Source organism: the organism of the source record quoted next, unplaced genomic scaffold (genome assembly GCF_019419815.1).
Source record: "Pyrus x bretschneideri cultivar Hongxiangsu unplaced genomic scaffold, Pyrus_bretschneideri_v1 Contig57, whole genome shotgun sequence".
In the NCBI taxonomy this organism is placed as follows: Eukaryota; Viridiplantae; Streptophyta; class Magnoliopsida; order Rosales; family Rosaceae; genus Pyrus; species Pyrus x bretschneideri.
The window spans coordinates 2,276,467-2,295,964 of record NW_025999795.1 but is presented as its reverse complement, the minus strand read 5'-3'; the positions used below and the strand labels follow the sequence as shown (position 1 = coordinate 2,295,964).

At 37.3% G+C, this 19,498-nt stretch overlaps 1 protein-coding gene and 1 long non-coding RNA gene across 2 annotated transcripts; one reads left to right on the top strand and one right to left on the bottom strand.

The window, feature by feature from the left end:
- Nucleotides 1-1,115: 1,115 nt before the first annotated feature.
- LOC103943319 (protein MOR1-like) lies at nucleotides 1,116-16,767 on the top strand. The gene is given in 57 exon segments (XM_048571083.1): nucleotides 1,116-1,490; nucleotides 1,640-1,745; nucleotides 1,835-1,958; nucleotides 2,553-2,632; nucleotides 2,724-2,901; nucleotides 2,992-3,056; nucleotides 3,145-3,227; nucleotides 3,417-3,502; nucleotides 3,648-3,761; nucleotides 3,941-4,060; nucleotides 4,822-4,899; nucleotides 4,901-4,925; nucleotides 5,118-5,254; nucleotides 5,649-5,714; nucleotides 5,816-5,933; nucleotides 6,027-6,061; nucleotides 6,239-6,310; nucleotides 6,421-6,528; nucleotides 6,626-6,731; nucleotides 7,391-7,503; nucleotides 7,618-7,705; nucleotides 7,837-7,937; nucleotides 8,088-8,195; nucleotides 8,297-8,402; nucleotides 8,482-8,561; nucleotides 8,641-8,784; nucleotides 8,917-8,992; nucleotides 9,085-9,209; nucleotides 9,302-9,412; nucleotides 9,487-9,636; nucleotides 9,908-9,982; nucleotides 10,079-10,157; nucleotides 10,233-10,345; nucleotides 10,438-10,533; nucleotides 10,612-10,686; nucleotides 10,776-10,871; nucleotides 10,955-11,056; nucleotides 11,156-11,257; nucleotides 11,363-11,392; nucleotides 11,394-11,546; nucleotides 11,648-11,759; nucleotides 11,890-11,966; nucleotides 12,076-12,155; nucleotides 13,070-13,132; nucleotides 13,246-13,375; nucleotides 13,551-13,673; nucleotides 13,772-13,849; nucleotides 13,979-14,137; nucleotides 14,220-14,378; nucleotides 14,529-14,626; nucleotides 14,738-14,894; nucleotides 14,984-15,100; nucleotides 15,245-15,340; nucleotides 15,470-15,541; nucleotides 15,660-15,942; nucleotides 16,035-16,063; nucleotides 16,065-16,767. Coding segments are annotated over 57 exon segments (6,066 nt in total). The 5' UTR covers nucleotides 1,116-1,330; the 3' UTR covers nucleotides 16,314-16,767.
- A 1,604-nt stretch (nucleotides 16,768-18,371) lies between these two features.
- On the bottom strand, nucleotides 18,372-19,491 carry LOC125471113. The gene is made up of 3 exons (XR_007253369.1): nucleotides 19,176-19,491; nucleotides 18,901-19,003; nucleotides 18,372-18,777 (listed from the first exon to the last, which is right to left on the bottom strand). It is a non-coding gene; the product is annotated as an uncharacterized LOC125471113 (long non-coding RNA).
- Between the last annotated feature and the right edge of the window lie 7 nt (nucleotides 19,492-19,498).

Below are 19,498 nucleotides of genomic sequence, written 5' to 3'. Positions count from 1 at the left end.
TGTCACATTCGTTTCGTAAACTTATGGTGATTCGGTGAACTAGTAAAAAGTACGTTTGGCTTACTGACATGGGGTTTAACTAATTACAGGCTTCGAAAATACATGTTAACACTCAAAATTGGAAGGTTAACAAAAACCAGTGTGATCGGCTATTGATGCATCTATGTTACATATTGGATTAAAACTGTTTCATTCATAGGCCCATGGGCCTTTTCCCGTTGAAGCTTAATGGGCCTTAAATCCAAAAACCACATGCCCAACCCAAATAGAGATAAGGTTCGATTTCCCCACTGTTTGCTTGATGTGGGGGACTTGTGAACGGTCTCGTGTCGTTAAGAGGCTCGAAAAAGCGAAAACAACATCACACCGAACCAGACAGCGATCCACTGCATCGCGCTCACAACTACGTAGCCTGAAACTCCCGCAGTGCCGGCCTTTAATTTGAAATACAAGGTCAAAATGGCGACACTTCAACGGGCAACTTTAATCGGACGGCCCAAACGCCATCGATCGTAAAACGGAGAAAAAATTTGAAAAGGAAAAATGGAGTAAAATTGGAACGGCAGCCTTGTAACGCTTCTGCCGTCTAAATAGGATAGGACCCTCAACAGATCCCTTCCATCAAATTCAGCAAGTTTATTTATCTAGATCGTTAAAATTTAATCAAACGATTACGAAGAACTTTCGATGGTTTGGATGGTGGACTTGGTGACTTAGACCTGGTTTGGTACTGAAGTGATTCTGAAAAAAGCTGGTATAAAAAAAAGCTGGGAGCTGTTTTTGTGTTTGGTAAACATTCAGCTTCAGTTTTTTTTCACAGTTTTGGGTGAAAAAAAGCCAAAAACAAGAAGCTGCAAAACCCAGCTTTGAAAAATCGGCTTTTTTTCACATCTGTTTTACATAAAAGTTTATCAAACACTATAATACTGTTTTTTTTTTCAAAAGCACTTTTACAAAAAAGTTTACCAAACACTCTGCTGCTTTATTTCACAGCCGCTTATTCTCACAGCACAGCAGAATCAGCTTTTTTTTCAAAGCACAGCAATACCAAACCAGCCCTTAGTAGTAGAATGAATGGAGAGACCCTTTCCGTCTAAATAAAGCCAAACAGCAACACTGCGTCATTTTCTCTCTCTCCTCGATTGGGCGCTCCCGCTTTCTCTCTCTTGCCCAACACACTCTATGGTTACAATAGCTTTTTAGGTTTTGCTCTTCGAATTGCTTTTTCAAAAATTCTGGATCCCGATCTGTCCCTGCGCGCTCTGCATTTGCATTTGGGCGGATCAGATTGTTTGGGCACGGAGAATTTTTCGGTTTTTTGATTTGAGAAATGTCGGAGGAGGAGAAGTTGTTGAAGGAGGCGAAGAAACTGCCTTGGGATGATCGGCTCTTCCACAAGAACTGGAAGGTGAGGAACGAGGCCAACATTGACTTGGCCGCTCTCTGCGACTCCGTCGCCGATCCCAAAGACTCTCGCCTCCGTGAATTTGGTAAGATATTACACTCGGGGGTAGTGGGTTTTGTGTGTTTTTAATTTTGTTTTAATTTAATTTTTAATTACTGGTTGTGAACAATCTTGCTCTGCATTTGCATTTTGGAGTCGTTGTAATTCTGTTTCTGTGGGTGTTGTTTTGGTTAGGTCCGCTTTTTCGGAAGACATTGGCGGATTCCAATTCGCCGGTGCAAGAGAAGGCCCTCGATGCATTGATTGCATTTTTACGAGCTGCGGATGCTGATGCCGGAAGGTTTATTTTTTTTCTTAATTGTTTTTTGATCTTGTTTTGTTCCAAGTCTTTGTTCGAATTGCTAATTTTAAAGTTTGCAGTGCTTGCAGATATGCCAAGGAAGTTTGTGATGCCATTGTGGCGAAATGCCTCACTGGTAGGCCGAAGACGGTGGAAAAGGCTCAAGCTGCATTTATGCTTTGGGTTGAATTGGAGGCCGTGGACGCTTTCTTGGTAAGTTATGCTTTTTGGTTTGGTTGTTTGCATGGTAATACGCTCCAATGTAGACTCGAGGTTTTTTTTATTTTTTATGGTTGCAATAGTTTTCAACTGAACTCTCATATGATGTAGTATTAGTAGCAGCAGTAGTAAGTTGTGTGAAGTGTTGGTGGCTGTTTCCGTTAATTTGATTAGTCCCAGTAGCTGTTTCTTAGTTTTGGTTGTGGCATGAAGGACTTGTCGAATGTAGACATATGAGCTAAATGTAAATTATTAAAATTTAGAAGCAGAGGGTTTTCTGCATGTAACAGAATGAAGGCATTGCTATTCCAGTTTTGTGGTTGGAAGTTTTGCTTACTCCTGGTCCGTATGTAGGCATGCACAGACTGTAGGTGAGAGAAATGAAGGGAGAGAGGGAGTGTGTCTTGTTGGGTTGGAACCATGCTAAGTAAACTAAGTCAGGATTAGTGCCGTAGGTTATAATTGTTTTGTTGATTTCTGTGTACTGTGTTTGGCATGATAGTGAAATCTTAGATTAATCATATTTTTCTTTGCTGTGGTTGAGGAAGAAAGTTTTTGGACCTTTACAATGGTTGTGGTTTATTGTAGGATGCTATGGAGAAGGCAATAAAAAACAAAGTTTCCAAAGCTGTTGTGCCTGCAATTGATGTCATGTTTCAGGCCTTAAGGTTTTTTTCACAAGATTTCTTTTCTGAAGACTATTTGTCTAGTCTTTTATGTGTTCTTCTAACTGGTGTATATTATTACTCGCTGTAATAGTGAATTTGGCGCAAAAGTTGTTCCTCCAAAAAGGATTTTGAAGATGCTTCCCGAACTATTTGACCATCAAGATCAGAATGTTCGTGCATGTTCCAAAGGGCTTACTCTTGAGCTTTGCCGTTGGATAGGAAAGGACCCTGTTAAATCAATATTGTTTGAGAAGATGAGGGATACAATGGTATGATAAATTTTTGTATGTTGTGTGTACCTTTTTGTTAATTTTTTCTTGGCAAAACGAATAACTCTATTGCCCCCTTTTTCCTTGAAGAAAAAAGAGTTGGAGGCTGAGCTTGTAAATGTTACAGGGACAGCCAGGCCATCTCGCAAAATCAGGTGAAAAGTCTGTTAAATGTGTTTTTAACTGTAGGCAGGACACATCTATGTAGCTATAACTTATGATTGTCTTAATTCTATTTATTAGATCGGAGCAAGACAAGGAGCCAGAAAAGGAAGCTGTTTCTGAAGTAGTTGGTCCTGGTCCTTTGGAGGAATCTGCAGCAGATGGTATGTGATTGACTCTTGTGACTTCTAGATGCTTTACCATTTCACAAATGATATTTTGGTAGATTATGTGGATCTTCTTGCAGTGAGATAATAATTTTATATGTTAGGCTTTAGACATTCCAGTGCCACTATTTTATCTGTTGTGCTTATATATTTTATCAATCTTATCTAATATATCTTTATTGTCAGCTCCTCAGGAAATAGATGAATATGAGCTTGTTGATCCGGTTGATATATTGACTCCTCTGGAGAAGTCAGGATTTTGGGACGGAGTGGTCAGTGTTATCTCTCTATTTTAAAATGCAGCTTTTTTTTTATTTTTTATTTTTTCTTCATAAGGAATGTGAATTATTTGTTTTCATAGTTATGCATGCTTTCTTCTAGCTGCTTATTGCTGTCAATATTGTCACTGTGTTCTAGAAAGCTACAAAGTGGTCAGAGCGAAAGGAGGCTGTTGCAGAGCTAACCAAGCTTGCTTCAACTAAAAGAATTGCCCCCGGCGATTTTACAGAAATCTGTCGGACATTAAAGAAGGTATTTTTGTGTATTTTAGTTGAAACAAGTATTTTTCTGCTCACTTCAACATTGTTCTTTTTATATTGCCTATGGGTACGGATGTTTTATTTTTACAAGAACAGTACAGATGATTTAGTACATAAGTGATTTATCTGTGCCCAATTCATTTCTCTCAATGAACTAAATTTCTCTTGCAGCTTGTAACAGATGTGAACATAGCTGTTGCAGTTGAAGCTATTCAAGCTATTGGTAATCTTGCTAAGGGTTTAAGGACTAATTTTTCTGGAAGTTCACGATTTCTATTGCCAGGTTTACTTGTAAGTTTATTCCTATACCGTCTTGAAGGTTCATTGTTAGTTTAATGTTGAAATGTTTAAAGAAAATCTGACTATGGCTCTTATGAGGTATCCCAGAGCTCAGTTACTTCTACTGCCATGCCTATTGTCTATATTCGTTTTATTTGATTATTTTTCAGTTTTTAAGTTTAAGCTTTGCATTTCAAGTGGTTTTTTTATATTTTGCACTCTTGATATTGCCATGCCTGCTTTGATGTTTCGAAGTGGAAAGCTTTTATTCTGCTTGCTGGCATGCTTTTTTAACCTTTTCCCTTTACTTCTCATGGTCATGTATTATGATGGTTTTGGGCAAACAATATTTCATCTTGATTAATTTATTTCACTGAGGCTATGTTTGGACGAATGATTTACAAGTATGAAGGGGTTTTGGATAAATTTGTCTGAGATGAACTACTAAACATTAGATAGAGGGATTTAAACTGCACTGCATGAGGGTTTAGCTATGTTTGGATGAAGATTCAGAAGTACCAAGGCGTTTTGGATAAACACATTACAAAGACGTAAACAAGGGATTTACAAATGACTTCTTTCAAGTAGTCCTTTGCAAATCCCTCTTAAAGCATTATATCTACAAGCACTGCAAAACCCTTGGTACTTGTAAATCTCTCCTCCAAACACAGCCTGAGGATTTAGCTTATGAAGTTTATTTTATACTACATCATCTGTGATGATTAGAAGATATTTATGATTCAATACTTACCTTTCTTTTTTGTTTGGTATAGGAAAAATTGAAAGAAAAAAAGCCAACTATGACCGAGGCACTCTCTCAAACTCTTCAAGCAATGCATACTGCTGGCTGCATTAAATCTCATTGACATAGCTGAAGGCGGGTTTTATGTTTTAGTCTGTAATTTATGCATCATTTTCACTTTGTGTATTTTATTTGTATGCACTGATGTCATCTATCACTTCTTGGTATTGATTGTTGTCTTAATTTATTGTTTATGTGAGGGCAAGATGTTATTCTCTCGATAGGCAGTTTTTGAGGCTAATGTTTGATGAATGCTTTTCATTGCAGATATTAAGACAGCAGTAAAAAATAAAGTACCCCTTGTGCGTTCATTGACTTTGAACTGGGTGACATTTTGTATTGAAACAAGCAACAAGGCTGTTGTTTTAAAGTTACACAAGGACTACGTTCCTATATTTATGGAGGTCAGTGTGCACTTGCCTTTGTTGTCTGCTGGTTTTTTTTTTCTTGTTTTTTGTTTTAACATTTTCGTAGTGTTTTGAAATATGAATATTATGTGCTCAATGCTTCCATATATGTGCAAAAAAAAAAAAAAAAGTAAGAAAAAACTCTATATTTATTGCATGGAGGTTGAAATTTCATGTCTTATGATTTGTTTGGTCAGTTTTAATAGCCAATCCAGAACAGTCCACAAAACTTGTCCTCTGGGATACATTACTAAATATAAAAATGAGTACAGGTGCAAACCTTTTAGAACAATTTCATTTAGCAGGGTTTAAACTATTCGTTGCTATATTTTTTCCTTTCAATTTTGTAATTGTATACAATGGCTGAAACAAAACAATCTGGACCTTGTAGTGCCTCAACGATGGAACCCCAGAAGTGAGGGATGCATCCTTTTCAGCTTTGACAGCAATAGCTAAGGTAGTATGTTCAATGCATTAAACCGGTTTATGTTTTGTGTTTTATGCTTGGATAGCAAATATTGACAATAATTTCATATCTCCCATGTCCATTTTCTTTAGATGGTTGGTATGAGGCCCTTGGAAAGGTCACTTGAGAAACTTGATGATGTCAGAAGAAAGAAGCTCTCTGAAATGATTATGGGTTCTGAAGGTGGTGCATCCACTACTGCAAGCTCAGGTTCGTTTTCCTTTTTGGCAATTCTAATGACTACTTCTCTTTAAATTTCCAATTTCTCACTCTGCTCTACACCTCATGATATGCCAACTACAGCCCAAAGCTCTGGTGTGACTGCACCCTCTTTGGAGGTAGGTTTCTAGTCTGTCAATTTAGGGTTCACATTACACACTACAGTTTGGTTGTTAGAATGCCTTCTATTGTCTATTGTCTTTTTGCTCTTATTTAAATAAATATATCCTGTACCATTCTGGATATCAGAGTAACTTTGATCCTGAAGGTTTTTGTGTTGACTAAACTGTATGCAGACTACGGACAGTTCATTTGTTCGAAGGTCAGCTGCAAGCATGCTTAGTGGGAGGAGGCCTGTTCAGGCAGCTGTGAGTTCATTTTCACTCTAACTTGTTAATCTGTGTTTACCTTTTCGAAATTATGTGGGATAAATTATCATCATTATGTTTCATGGTTGACACATTGATATTTTCATTAGCCTGCAAAACAAAAAGGGGGATCTGTTAAATCGGGTGGCAGTAAGAAAGGAGATGCAACTGTGCAGCCAAAAGCTTCTAAGTTAGTTGAAACCCCTGAAGATGTTGAGGTACTTACTCTTTGACTAACATGCTCTTTGATTCTTTTCCTAGAACATTAATAAAGATGTTTTCTTTACTGCACCTTTGGTCTGTGAAATTATACAGCCAGGAGAAATGAGTCTTGAAGAGATTGAAAGCAGATTAGGCTCTCTTATACAAGAAGAAACTGTCTCTCAATTAAAAAGTAGTGCATGGAAAGAGCGGCTTGAAGGTTGATGATGAGCTTATTCATTAATGTTATTGATTATGACATTAAAAGCTTATGCCTCTTGTTTCTAAAAAAATTCATGTGTAGATATGGTTATATTTACACTAAAATATTTATTTTAAACCAGCATTGATTTTTAAGATCTACTGACGAATGCATTCTGGATACATGCATGTCAAAATGTATAGTATGTATTCCTTGAATTAGATTAAGTAATTTTTTGACCTTGCATTTTCTTCTGGTGGTAGGAATTGACATCATGATCTAGGTACCAAAGCTACGCGTTTTCCGCTTTTTAGCCTTTTGAAGTTATGTTATGCTGATGAGTTATATTGCTAGTAGGAAAGCAACCATGACCGGTACCAATGGCTCAATTATTTTTTGTTTAGATTTTTCTTCATTGATGCTAGGACACATTTCTTATTGAGTAGCATAAATTGATATGATACTTTAAATTCAGAAATTCCATGAACTTTTTTTCATTGTATTGTGTGTATATTTAGTATTTTCTTCAATGGTAAAATACTTTTGATCATGTCCTGTTGTTGATTAATGTGTTTGCCTTTTGTCTTTGGTGGTCAATTGACACGGTTGATGTTCCCATGTTTTCCATGCAATTATCGGGTTGAATTTATTATAATCATGATTTGATTTTGTTGCAGCCATATCCTCATTTAGACAGCAAGTCGAAGGTTTACAGGACATTGACCTGTCAATTGAGATGTTAGTTCGTTTACTTTGTGCTGTCCCTGGTTGGAGTGAAAAAAATGTTCAGGTAGCTTATGGTTGAACAGTTTGTTAGGCAAATTTAATAGTCTCTTGCTTGCTTTTATTTTTTACTAGTGTTTCGGTGTAAAATTTATTAAGACACGTATTTTAAGTAATGCAGGTTCAGCAACAGGTTATTGAAGTTATTACCTATATGGCGTCCACTGCAAAGAAGTTTCCTAAGAAATGTGTAGTACTTTGTCTTCTGGGTGAGTTTTCTTTAACTTAGATTAGACATCAGGATTGGCGCTTGTTTGCTTTCTGTCTCTCCTTGATTGTTTTGTGGATGAGCAATACGGTTGTCAAATCTACCTTCTAATGGTGTTGTGCACTTTAACAGGTATTAGTGAACGGGTTGCAGATATCAAGACTCGGACTCATGCCATGAAGTGCCTCACTGCTTTTTCTGAAGCCATAGGTCCAGGATTAGTTTTCGAAAGAGTAAGCTCGGATTTGATTCTTCTAATAGCCATCATTTTTCTGGATGCCTTCTGTTTTTCCTGAAGCAAGGATGCTTAATCGTATACCCATGAGCATGCACTATATTTTGCTTGTTCTCCAATGATTGATTGTTATTTCTGCTTATTGTAGCTTTATAAAATTATGAAAGAGCACAAGAACCCTAAGGTTCTCAGCGAGGGAGTACTGTGGATGGTTTCGGCAGTTGAAGACTTTGGTGTCTCACATGTGAAACTTAAGGTTTTTAGATTCCGTTCTAATTTAGCCGATTTTGTTTTCTTCCATCAGTTCCAGTCATCAATAGTAATTTATTTACATAAAGGGGATATTATGTTTTACAGGATTTGATTGATTTTTGTAAAGAAACTGGACTTCAGTCCAGTGTTGCTGCCACTAGGAACTCTACTATTAAGCTTTTGGGTGCTATACATAAATTTGTTGGTCCAGGTGACATTTCTTTTTAGTTCGAATTCTCCATCTACCTCATCTTCATTTCGGCACTTCTAAGATTATCTCTATGTTTCAGATATTAAAGGGTTTCTTACTGATGTTAAACCTGCACTACTCAGTGCACTGGACGCGGAGTATGAAAAGAATCCATTTGAGGTATTTCTTATGATAGTCAAAGTTGCATACATCAGTCTTTCTTGTTTATTGGCAACTCATGTCCCGTATTATTTTCCAGGGTGCTTCTGTGGTTCTGAAGAGAAGTGTTAGGGCAACGGAATCTACTTCATCTGTCTCTGTTGGCGGGTTAGATGGCCTTCCACGTGAAGATATTAGTGGAAAGGTCACACCCACTCTGAGCTTGGAGAGTCCTGATTGGAAGGTCTTGTTTTTGAATTATGTTATTTCTTTATGCTGTGTGTAATGGTTGTTTTAAGAAAGTTGTCATTTGTTAGAAGCTATATTGAGTGTGTTTTTTTTTTTTTTTTTTTTTTTTTTTTAATCCGTCTTCCAGGTTCGCTTGGAGTCAATAGAAGCCGTCGATAAGATTTTAGAAGAGGCTAATAAGCGCATCCAGCCAACTGGAACTGGTACAAACCATATATATATATTTTATGTATTGTTACGTACAGAATAGTTGCCATTCAGTTCCTTGAGAACTTGTTTATTGTTTGACTGCCAGCGGAGTTGTTTGGTGCCTTAAGGGGGCGCTTATATGATAGCAATAAGAACTTGGTCGCTGCAACCTTAACGGTTGTTGGTCATGTTGCTTCTGCAATGGGCGCACCAGTTGAAAAGTTCAGCAAGGTTTGTTTATATCCAAATTGACAACTACTTCCATGACGCATCTATTTTGTTTTTAATTCAGTTGAGCTTTTGCATTAATTGGTTACTTGCAGGGCATTCTGTTGGATGTTTTGAAATGTCTAGGAGACAATAAGAAGCATATGAGAGAATGCACTTTAACTGCTTTAGACTCGTGGCTCTCTGCTGTTCATCTTGATAAAATGGTGACTCCTTTATCTCTATTTGTGTTTTGAAACTTGAGTCTCATGTCAGGTAGTGTAACAGTATGTTGTTGTAGGTTCCTTATATTACAGCAGCTATATCAGACGCCAAACTTGGTGCAGAAGGGCGGAAAGATCTTTTCGAGTGGTTGACAAGACAGCTTTCTGGGTTAAGTGAATTCTCTGATGCTGCTCATCTTTTGAAACCAGCTTCCTCTGCTTTGACGGTAAATTGTAATTGAGAATGAGTTATTTATTATAAGAAATTCTTGTCTTATTTATTTTAACCCTGTCCATCCATCAAAGCACACATTGAAAACATCTTACAATGATGTAAAAAATTTAAGTTAAACAGACACTCTCTCTGTGACACGGACACACAAATGTGTAGATATACATATACATACATGTACATATGATAATACATTTATATAAGCTTAAGTGCTTTCACATATTACTCGCTGCTGAAATCACTTGAATGTCTGGAATCTTTTATAGGATAAATCCTCAGATGTTCGTAAAGCATCAGAGACATGTGTTTCTGAAATTTTGAGAGTTAGTGGGCATGAAACAGTAAGCGTGCTGGACAACTATGGTTAACGTTTTTTTTCCTTTTCACATTTCAATTGATTGATATCTTCTCATTTATTTGTTTATATTACTGTTTAGGTTGAGAAGATTTTGAGAGACATTCATGGGCCAACTTTAGCTCTTGTTGAACGATTGAGGCCTCATGTATCTTTTCAAGGTGTGCTTGTCAAATTCTTGGCTCTGGTGTTTTTGCTTGTAATGCATTGAACTAATTTGAATGGTTTCCTCTTAGAATCTTTTGAGTCGGGCAAAGCAATATCAATGGCCCCAACTTCCAAAAGCATTTCAAAGGCTGGAAAGCCTGCTTCCAATGGAGTTTTGAAGCATGGAGCCAAAGCTACTTCAGTACGTCCCTCTGATGAAATTTATAGCATTTATTCTTTTATTTCTTATTATTCTTATTATCATATTAATTGACTGTCCTTTGAATTGCAAAGAGGACTATTCCCACAAAGGGATTAAATTCAATGCTGTCCGTCCAAGATATAGCTGTGCAGTCACAGGCCTTGATAAATGTTAAAGATTCAATTAAGGTACATATGGCTAGAGCATGGAATTTGAACTTGTATACTAATCTTGAGTCTACTGATGAATGCGTATTTGAACTGCAGGAGGATAGAGAGCGATTGGTAGCTAAGAAGTTTAAGTTTGAAGAGCCACGGATAGAACAGATTCAAGATCTTGAGGTTTGTACTTGTGCAGATTTCACTGAACTTCTTGTGTTTTCCATTGTCATTGCATTTATGAAAGAATATTACTTGTGCATTTTCTACAGAATGATATGACGAAGTACTTTAGAGAGGATGTGCATAGGCGGCTTCTTTCTACTGATTTTAAGAAGCAAGTTGATGGCCTTGAGATACTACAGAAGGTATTTGTCTGCTATTCCTAATATTCCAATTTGTATCGAATACGCCTGCTTAGTTTGACCAATGTTCTATGTATGCATTCCAGGCACTTCCAACCATTAAAAAGGAAATTATTGAAGTATTGGATATACTGCTGAGGTGGTTTGTTTTACAATTTTGTAAATCGAACACAACATGCCTGTTAAAGGTATGGTCTATTTATTTTCCTTCAGTCTTCTTTCCTTGCTTTGTAAGTGCTACGGTTTTCTAGGTGTGTTATCCTAACCACATATGTTCTGATTTACAGGTGTTGGAATTTCTTCCAGAACTTTTTGATACATTGAGGGACGAGGCATACATGTTGACTGAATCAGAAGCAGCCATATTTTTTCCATGCTTGATAGAGAAGGTTTCTATTTTAATTGCCAGACTTTGGAAGATTTGAATATTTTTGTATTTAATAGAAGGCTTGAATGGAATTTCACTGACAGAAATGCTGAATCTTGTGCTGCAGCTCGGGCATAACATTGAGAAAGTGCGAGAGAAAAATGCGGGAGTTGACCAAACAAATTGTGCAGGCATATACCGCTGCAAAAAGTTTCCCTTATATTTTGGAGGGATTGCGTTCTAAGAACAACCGTACTCGAATTGAGTGTGCTGATCTTGTTGGATATTTGATTGATCACCATGTAGCTGAGGTAAGCCTTAGCATACTTGTCTGTTTTATATCCAATCATGTATACACTACATTTTTCTTAATTGTGTTAAGAGGATACTTACATTTACATCTTTCTGACAGATTAGTGGACAACTGAAGTCCTTGCAAATTGTTGCGAGCTTGACAGCAGAAAGAGATGGTGAAATTAGAAAAGCTGCTTTAAATACGCTAGCTACTGGTTATAAGATTCTTGGTATGTCATGATGCCACATAATGAGCTAAAGCTGTCGGTCGTAATTCTAAACTAATGGTTAATATGTGCCCAAGGTTTTTCCTGACGTGATATGTTCTCTCATCAAGCAATTTTTTTATCCTTTCCTTAGGTGAGGACATATGGAGATATGTTGGAAAGTTAACAGATGCTCAGAAAAGCATGCTAGATGATCGATTTAAGTGGAAGGTCAGTATATTTTTATGCTCGCAATTTTTTTTTGCCGAACTTTATGTTCTCAGTTAAGTCTAGGTACTGTGATTTATTTCTTCTTCCTTTAATTAGAAATTTTTTATAGGTTCGAGATATGGAGAAAAGGAAGGAAGGAAAGCCTGGCGAAGCTAGGGCTTCTCTGAGGCGTTCTGTCAGGGAAATTGGGTATATGCTTTTGCTTTGACTTTTGCACATCAATAGAAGATAGAGAAGTTACATAGTTCCTTTAAGAGAACGTATAAATCACTTAATCTGGTAGGTTAGAAATATGGAACACAGCAGATTAGGAATCCTTCATTTTGGATAGGAAACTTTGACTAAATTGCATGAACTGCTACTGCTATAAATTGTACCGTTAGGTTTTAGGGTTACGAGTAATGTACTAGTTCAGGGTCTGGTCCAAGGTACACATTTTTGCTCACTTTTTATATCATTGGACTTGAAGACTTTGGATGGTTGAGATTGCATCATCTTAACTGTGTATCTATTTTATTGTTTCAAGAAAGTTTAATGTCTCTTGGAATTTTAAGCACCTCCTCTCTCTCTCTCTCTCTCTCTCTCTCTCTCTCTCTCTCACATCCAAAATCCAAAGGAAATAAAGATTGGCAGAGTGAGATGAGAACCTCAACCTGATGGTTACTGTCATATGTTCTAAATTTTCTGTTTGCTCTTTCAAATCCGATGGCAAAGATTACCGAAAAGCAAAAAAGCATTGTAATTTTTGGTAAAGTACCCAAATAAAGAACCTAAAGCTTCTTATACGACAAATCAGTATTCATATCAGCTTTTGTAAAGATTGCAGGTCTGAAGCTGATTTTGGATATCATATTGTTTTAATGAAAAATCACTATAAATAATGTTTTTCCAACTTTCCTGAAGCGTTAATGGCTGCTTGTATTCTCTGAAATCGTACCCAAATAAACTTTAGGTACCAAAAGATCTCAGTCAAAAGAAAATTTCAGGTTGAGAATCAGAAAATTTCTTCCTTCAATTGTGAAAAAATTTGTCCCGTGACCTGACCCCAGTCTATTGCTTGATAAAAGTTATTTAAACTTAGATCTTTCTATATTTGTCATTAGGCCGGATGTAGCAGAGCAAAGCGGGGAGGTTGCACGATCTGTTTCCAGTCCAACGCTTTCTAGGTATACCCAAAACTTTCAGTTTTTTATGTATTATATCTTGTACAAGTACATGTAGTTTTCCAGTGTAATTACTTCTCTAATTTTTGTGGGATATGTTGATATTTTCATTCTAGGAGAAACTATGGCCATCCTGAGCCTCACATGGAGAGGCAGCTGGTGCCACCCAATGTACTTACTAGTGCCAATGGCCCCACAGACTGGAATGAAGCTTTGGATATCATTTCTTTTGGTTCTCCTGAGCAGGTATGCAACTTATCTCATTTAGTTTGGATGTGGTAACAATCTATTACTTATAATCAAAGGGACGTAGACTGTGGTCAAGGTTGTCATATCTTAATTTAGTTGTTCCTTTCTTGTGCATATTTCCTTGTTACCACCTTTCACTTTGTCCTTTTGTTTCTGTTTTCTGGTACTGCAGTCAGTTGAAGGAATGAAAGTCGTGTGTCATGAGTTGGCACAGGCGACTAATGATCCAGAAGGCAGTGCTATGGATGAACTAGTGCGGGATGCAGATAGACTTGTTTCTTGCTTGGCAAATAAGGCAAGTACAGTAACAGTTCATTATAGATGCTTCTCCATTTGGACTTGTCGAACTCTGGTGTTTATTGAAGTTTCTCCGTCCTTTTATTCTTCAAATAGGTAGCAAAGACTTTTGACTTCAGTTTGACGGGAGCTTCATCTAGGTCATGTAAATATGTCCTGAACACTCTTATGCAGGTAAACATACCATCAAATTCTTGCCTTAGTTTTCATTCATGCTCATGTGATCCAAATGTACTATGTAAAAGATTATTACCTTTTACGAACTTCTTTCCTAACATTCTGATTTTTTGGACTTCTTTGCAGACATTTCAAAATAAAAGACTTGCTTATGCTGTCAAGGAAAGTACTCTTGACAGTCTAATCACTGAGCTCCTACTGTGGCTCTTGGATGAAAGGGTTCCCCATATGGATGATGGCAGCCAACTCCTGAAAGCCTTGAATGTTTTGATGCTAAAGATTCTGGTTATATCTACCTGTTTTTGCATTGGTTTCCCCATGTTAATTAGTATTACATCAGTTATAACTGTCATTTGTATTCTTGCAGGATAATGCTGATCGGACTTCGTCCTTTGTTGTTCTCATCAACCTCTTACGCCCTTTAGATCCCTCAAGATGGCCATCACCTGCTTCCAATGAATCATTTGCTTCCAGAAACCAGAAGTTCTCCGATTTGGTTGTCAAATGTTTAATAAAACTTACAAAGGTATTGCCGAATTTGTGACCTTCTATTCAGCTTCCTTTTTCATGAGCTGCGGTGTCTGTGAAAAATATGTCCCACACATGCATACATCGAGTCTTTCTTTGTGTTCGATAATCTTTAGGTTTCTCTTAAATCATCATTTCTCTGCCGCAGGTTCTTCAAAGCACAATATATGATGTCGATCTGGACCGTATCCTTCAAAGCATCCATTTATACCTACAAGACTTAGGGATGGAAGAGATTAGGAGAAGGTATTCTTTAAAGAGATCCTGATATCCACCCCCCAAAACCCCATCCTGTCCTGGTCATTTTCATGCAATGTTCTTTTCTCTCCTGACTCGTGAAAAATAAATTCATTACAGAGCTGGTGCTGATGACAAACCATTGCGTATGGTGAAGACTGTTCTACATGAGCTTGTGAAGCTTCGTGGAGCTGCAATTAAAGGTCACCTTTCCATGGTTCCTATAGACGTAAAACCGCAGCCAATCATTCTTGCCTACATTGATCTTAATCTTGAGGTAATAACTGAATTCTGCAGTCCTATTTCTAATTATACAGGGACATCAATTTATCCTTAATTTCCTTTTATTTTGGTACAACCTGGCAGACTTTAGCTGCGGCAAGGATGCTGACATCAACTGGGTCTGGGGGCCAAACTCACTGGGGTGATTCAGCAGCCAACAATCCTTCATCTGCCACGCATTCTGCTGATGCACAGTTAAAGGTAATATTGTAACCTAGTTTATCTTTATCAAACTTAACGGTAAATTCTTTTGTGGTTCCTGATAATTTCAGTCTCTGTTTACGAGTCTCTCTAAGATGGTTAAATTTTTTTTATGCTCATTCTTTGATTCTGTTTCACTTTCAGCAAGAACTTGCTGCCATATTCAAGAAGATTGGCGACAAGCAAACCTGCACCATTGGTCTGTATGAACTATACCGCATAACCCAACTGTACCCAAGAGTAAGTAATGTGTGTCAATAGTCTTTAGGAGTTATTGACGTGATTTAGGTTTTTGCCCCCTCTGCATGGCATGCAATTGATTTCTGTGCATGAATCTTCTGTTTCTTAAGTTTGTAATACTTATTTCAGGTTGATATATTCTCTCAACTCCAAAATGCTAGTGAGGCTTTTCGGACATATATTAGAGATGGTTTGGCGCAGGTCAGTATCATCGTTATCACCGGCAAAATGTTCCCTCTGGCACACACTCCATGATTCCTGAAAAAAGTAAATTAGGCTTCCTTGCCATAGAAATAAATTATCATTTTCTTTGTCACAGATGGAAAAGAATGCTGCAGCTGGAAGGACGCCTTCAAGTTTGCCAATGCCGACTCCTCCCCCTGCTACTCTAAATGCTTCTTCTCCTGAATTTGCACCCCTGTCCCCTGTTCACACAAACTCTTTGGTTGATTCAAAATCATTAAATGTGAAATCTGAACCAACTAGCTTTAATCTACCGCCATCATATGATGAAGAAAACAGGCTTAATAATGCCATTACTTCTAGAGGTCTCACCGAAAACTCATTGGTAGACCAAAGGAATGAGAGATATATTGGTGGAGGTAATTGTATTTTGTTTTTTACGTTTTTTACGTTGTTTCCTTCTGCATTGTCAATTATTGTTTTTTTGTTGACCTTAATGACCTTACGCTAGAACTCATCTTGGAAAATGCAGTGACCAACTGGAACCTTAGATGCGATTAGAGAGAGGATGAAGAGCATGCAATTGGCAGCGGCTGCTGGGAACCCGGATCAAGAAACTAGGCCATTAATGTATGTGAATGACAACGTACACCAGAGCCTCTCTGGTCAGATTCCTCGTGCATCGGAGAATCCCCTTCAGGGTGGGGTTCTCCCTATGGATGAGAGGGCATTATCCGGGCTTCAGGCTCGGATGGAGAGACTTAAAAGTGGGACAACCGAACCCCTTTAAAAGGAAGAGTTAATGCGAATAGGAAGCGGATTTCTTGTCACGCCTCTGTTCTTGTAAATGGCTGGGAGGTGGTGATGTGCAAGTTCAGTTGCAGCTTCAGTACTGGCGTCTCATTGCAACCTTCGATGTTGTGGCAGAGTTTTGGGGGAGCATGTGTTCTAGCAAGTGTATTGTAGAACAAGCTTTTAATCGGGGAAATAGGCGGCTGCGTCGTCGTCGTCGACGATTTAATTTAGTACCAGTTCAGTACAGACCAATTCCTAGATCCTGAAATTTTTGGCCGAGGTTTTTTTGGTGGGATGTAGCACTGTCTCTGCTTTTGGCTTATTTTTTTCACTGCAATTATTTGTCAATTTGGCGTTGTATATTATTGTTTCAGAAGCATTGAGTTAGTCCTTGACAGTTATGCCACCTTCCTTTTTATATAGGGTAGTATTATTCACACTTCTTTTTACTTCTCACTCTTATTAAATTTGGTCCACTGATATTTAATTCATTTGATTTGATGATTGGAAATTAAGAGGATGTGAGAATTAAAAATTGATGTTTGGATAGCACAACCCTATATTTAATACGAAGTACAAAAAAACTTTGATTGTTCCATTCGGATTTTGACTTTTGTTTTGTTAATTGAGAAAAGAAAAAAAAAAATGAAAACACACCTAGAAATTCCTTGTTTACTCGCACACGAGGAATGAATAGTTTATCAATTTAATTATCATTTCTAATTTTTTTTATTCTCGTCCTCAATTCTCCATGCCACGTGTTTTTTAAAAATTATTTCAGAATTGTTTTTTATATCATTTAAGCAATTAAATCTAGCAAAAATTGTTTTGAAAAATCTAACATATTATGAAACTTAAAATTAATTCCACAATTTAAGGGGATTTGAAGCCCCACATTTTGTGGCATGTAAAAGCCTCCCAAGAGACAAAAACGTTAGAAACAATGTATAGTTGCATTTCAAAAGAATGTATATCTATAGATTCCGTACATATATAATATGGGTACATATAATCAATTAATGTACCCATATTAGTATGTGTATAATAATATGGGTAGATTCTCAATGATCGACGACTTATGGGTACATAAGCTACAAGTACAAAAATAAATATTGTATTCATTACATAGTACATGAAGAACATTGAGAGGGAGGGGGGAGCGCAAAATACAAATTATTTATTTGAATTTGAAAAAAAAATAAAACAGCTGACGTGGAAATACATTAATAGTGAAATAGTGATGTGTACAAAGTTTAGGAACTTCTATAAAAAATTGAAAACCAACAAGGTTTCAGTCATAAAATATTGGTACTAGGACGAGATGATGAATTGTAGGAGAAAAATGATGTGTGAAAATCACTTTCCAGACAAAAATAAAATATAGCATTTAACCTAACTGCATCAGACACAAATATCATGCTACAACCTACATGTTTTAAAAAATCGACGTTGAAAACCAGGAACTGGTTATTCTCGTCTGCTAAATAATTCGGAAACGTCTATAACACCAAACCTAGTACAGTAAAATCCTGCAAAAACAAACTTTGCCAGCCAAATACAAATATCCGTTGGATATGCTTTCGGATTAACTTAATTACTAGTTAATTCTAAATCAAATACATATGAATATTAAACAATGTCACCATCTTAACTTAACCTACTTATCCAGATTCTAGCTGATACAAGGCAAGCAAATTAAACAAATCCGACTTTGATCCGTTCAATCGTCAGCCTCCGGTTCCGGTTGTTTTCGATGCCTCTGATTAAGAATATTCATAACTGTTAATTCATTGATAACAATTTCGTTTTCAGATGAACGTTCGAAAATCGTTAAATAATGATTCAGGAGTTAGCAGGGTTTAACTTATATACAAATCATTAACTTCTTGCCATGCAAGCATCTTTGTTTCCCTCTGCATTTTTTATGCACGTCGTAGGAATCGAACACTATAAGATGCAGCCAAGAAGAAGAGAAACCAGGACGTTTTCTTTCTTGGTTTTTGACGTGGAATATTCCGAGATATACCTGCTGAGCATCTGTATACACGTATTGTTTTCATAAATTTTGTATAATTTAAGCTAGTGATCGGGATGCAGTCAAGCTGAAACAGACCTTTTCAATTTTATCGCAACGACTGTCAACATATATAATGAAACACGCATGCATGCAAATGATGAAAATTTAACTAAGTGCCCGAAAACGTGAAAAGCTGATGCAGATGGGGAAACAGAAAGGAGCAACCGTGGAGGACGAGAAGGCGGAGCTTGTCATAGCCGAGACTCTGGGATTCAGTAAGCTGCTGAGCTATGCGGACGCGTTGGATTGGACTATGATGGTATTGGGGACGTTGGGTTCTGTTGTCCATGGTATGGCTTTTCCAGTTGGATATCTTTTGCTCGGAAAAGCTCTCAATGCGTTTGGAAGCAATATCAACGACACTGAAGGCACGGTTAAAGCCCTGAAGAAGGTATAAACATGTAATTAAAAACTAATCAATTCATTAATCATGTGCTTGAAACAGCTTCCATGCTAAAACAGCAAATTTTCGAACGCAGAAAAGTAGAAAAACCATGCTTCTCACGAGTTTGTTCACGTTGTTTGTTCTTCAGGTTATTCCGTACGTGTGGTACATGGCCTTCGCCACATTTCCAGCTGGAATAGTTGGTAAACTTCGTATTCTTTATCTGCAATTTATATTCCATGCATATATGGGTGACTACTCTGAGGGAGATCGGGGCGATGAAACCATATATAACAAAATGGTTTGATCGGGATCACTTTCCTAGAGTTTACCATGATGATCTACGTAGCGGAAACATAATAAAAGCCGATAATCTGTTTAATTAGTTACTTTACCTGCTGCTTGGAGTTTGTAGAAATCGGGTGCTGGATGTACTCGAGTGAAAGGCAAGTGGCGCGGTTAAGACTGGCCTATCTACGAGCAGTCCTTAGCCAGGAGATTGGGGCTTTGATACAGATTTAACCAGTGGAAAAATCATCAGCGGAATCAGTAACCACATGAGTATCATACAAGATGCAATTGGAGAGAAGGTATACAGAAATGCCACTACCCTTGCTCATAAATATGTGTGTGTGTACGTGAGCGCGCGTGTTAGACAAATTAAATTCATGACAAAATATATGGTAATTAGTTAACTATGAATTTCGGGTCACTCACA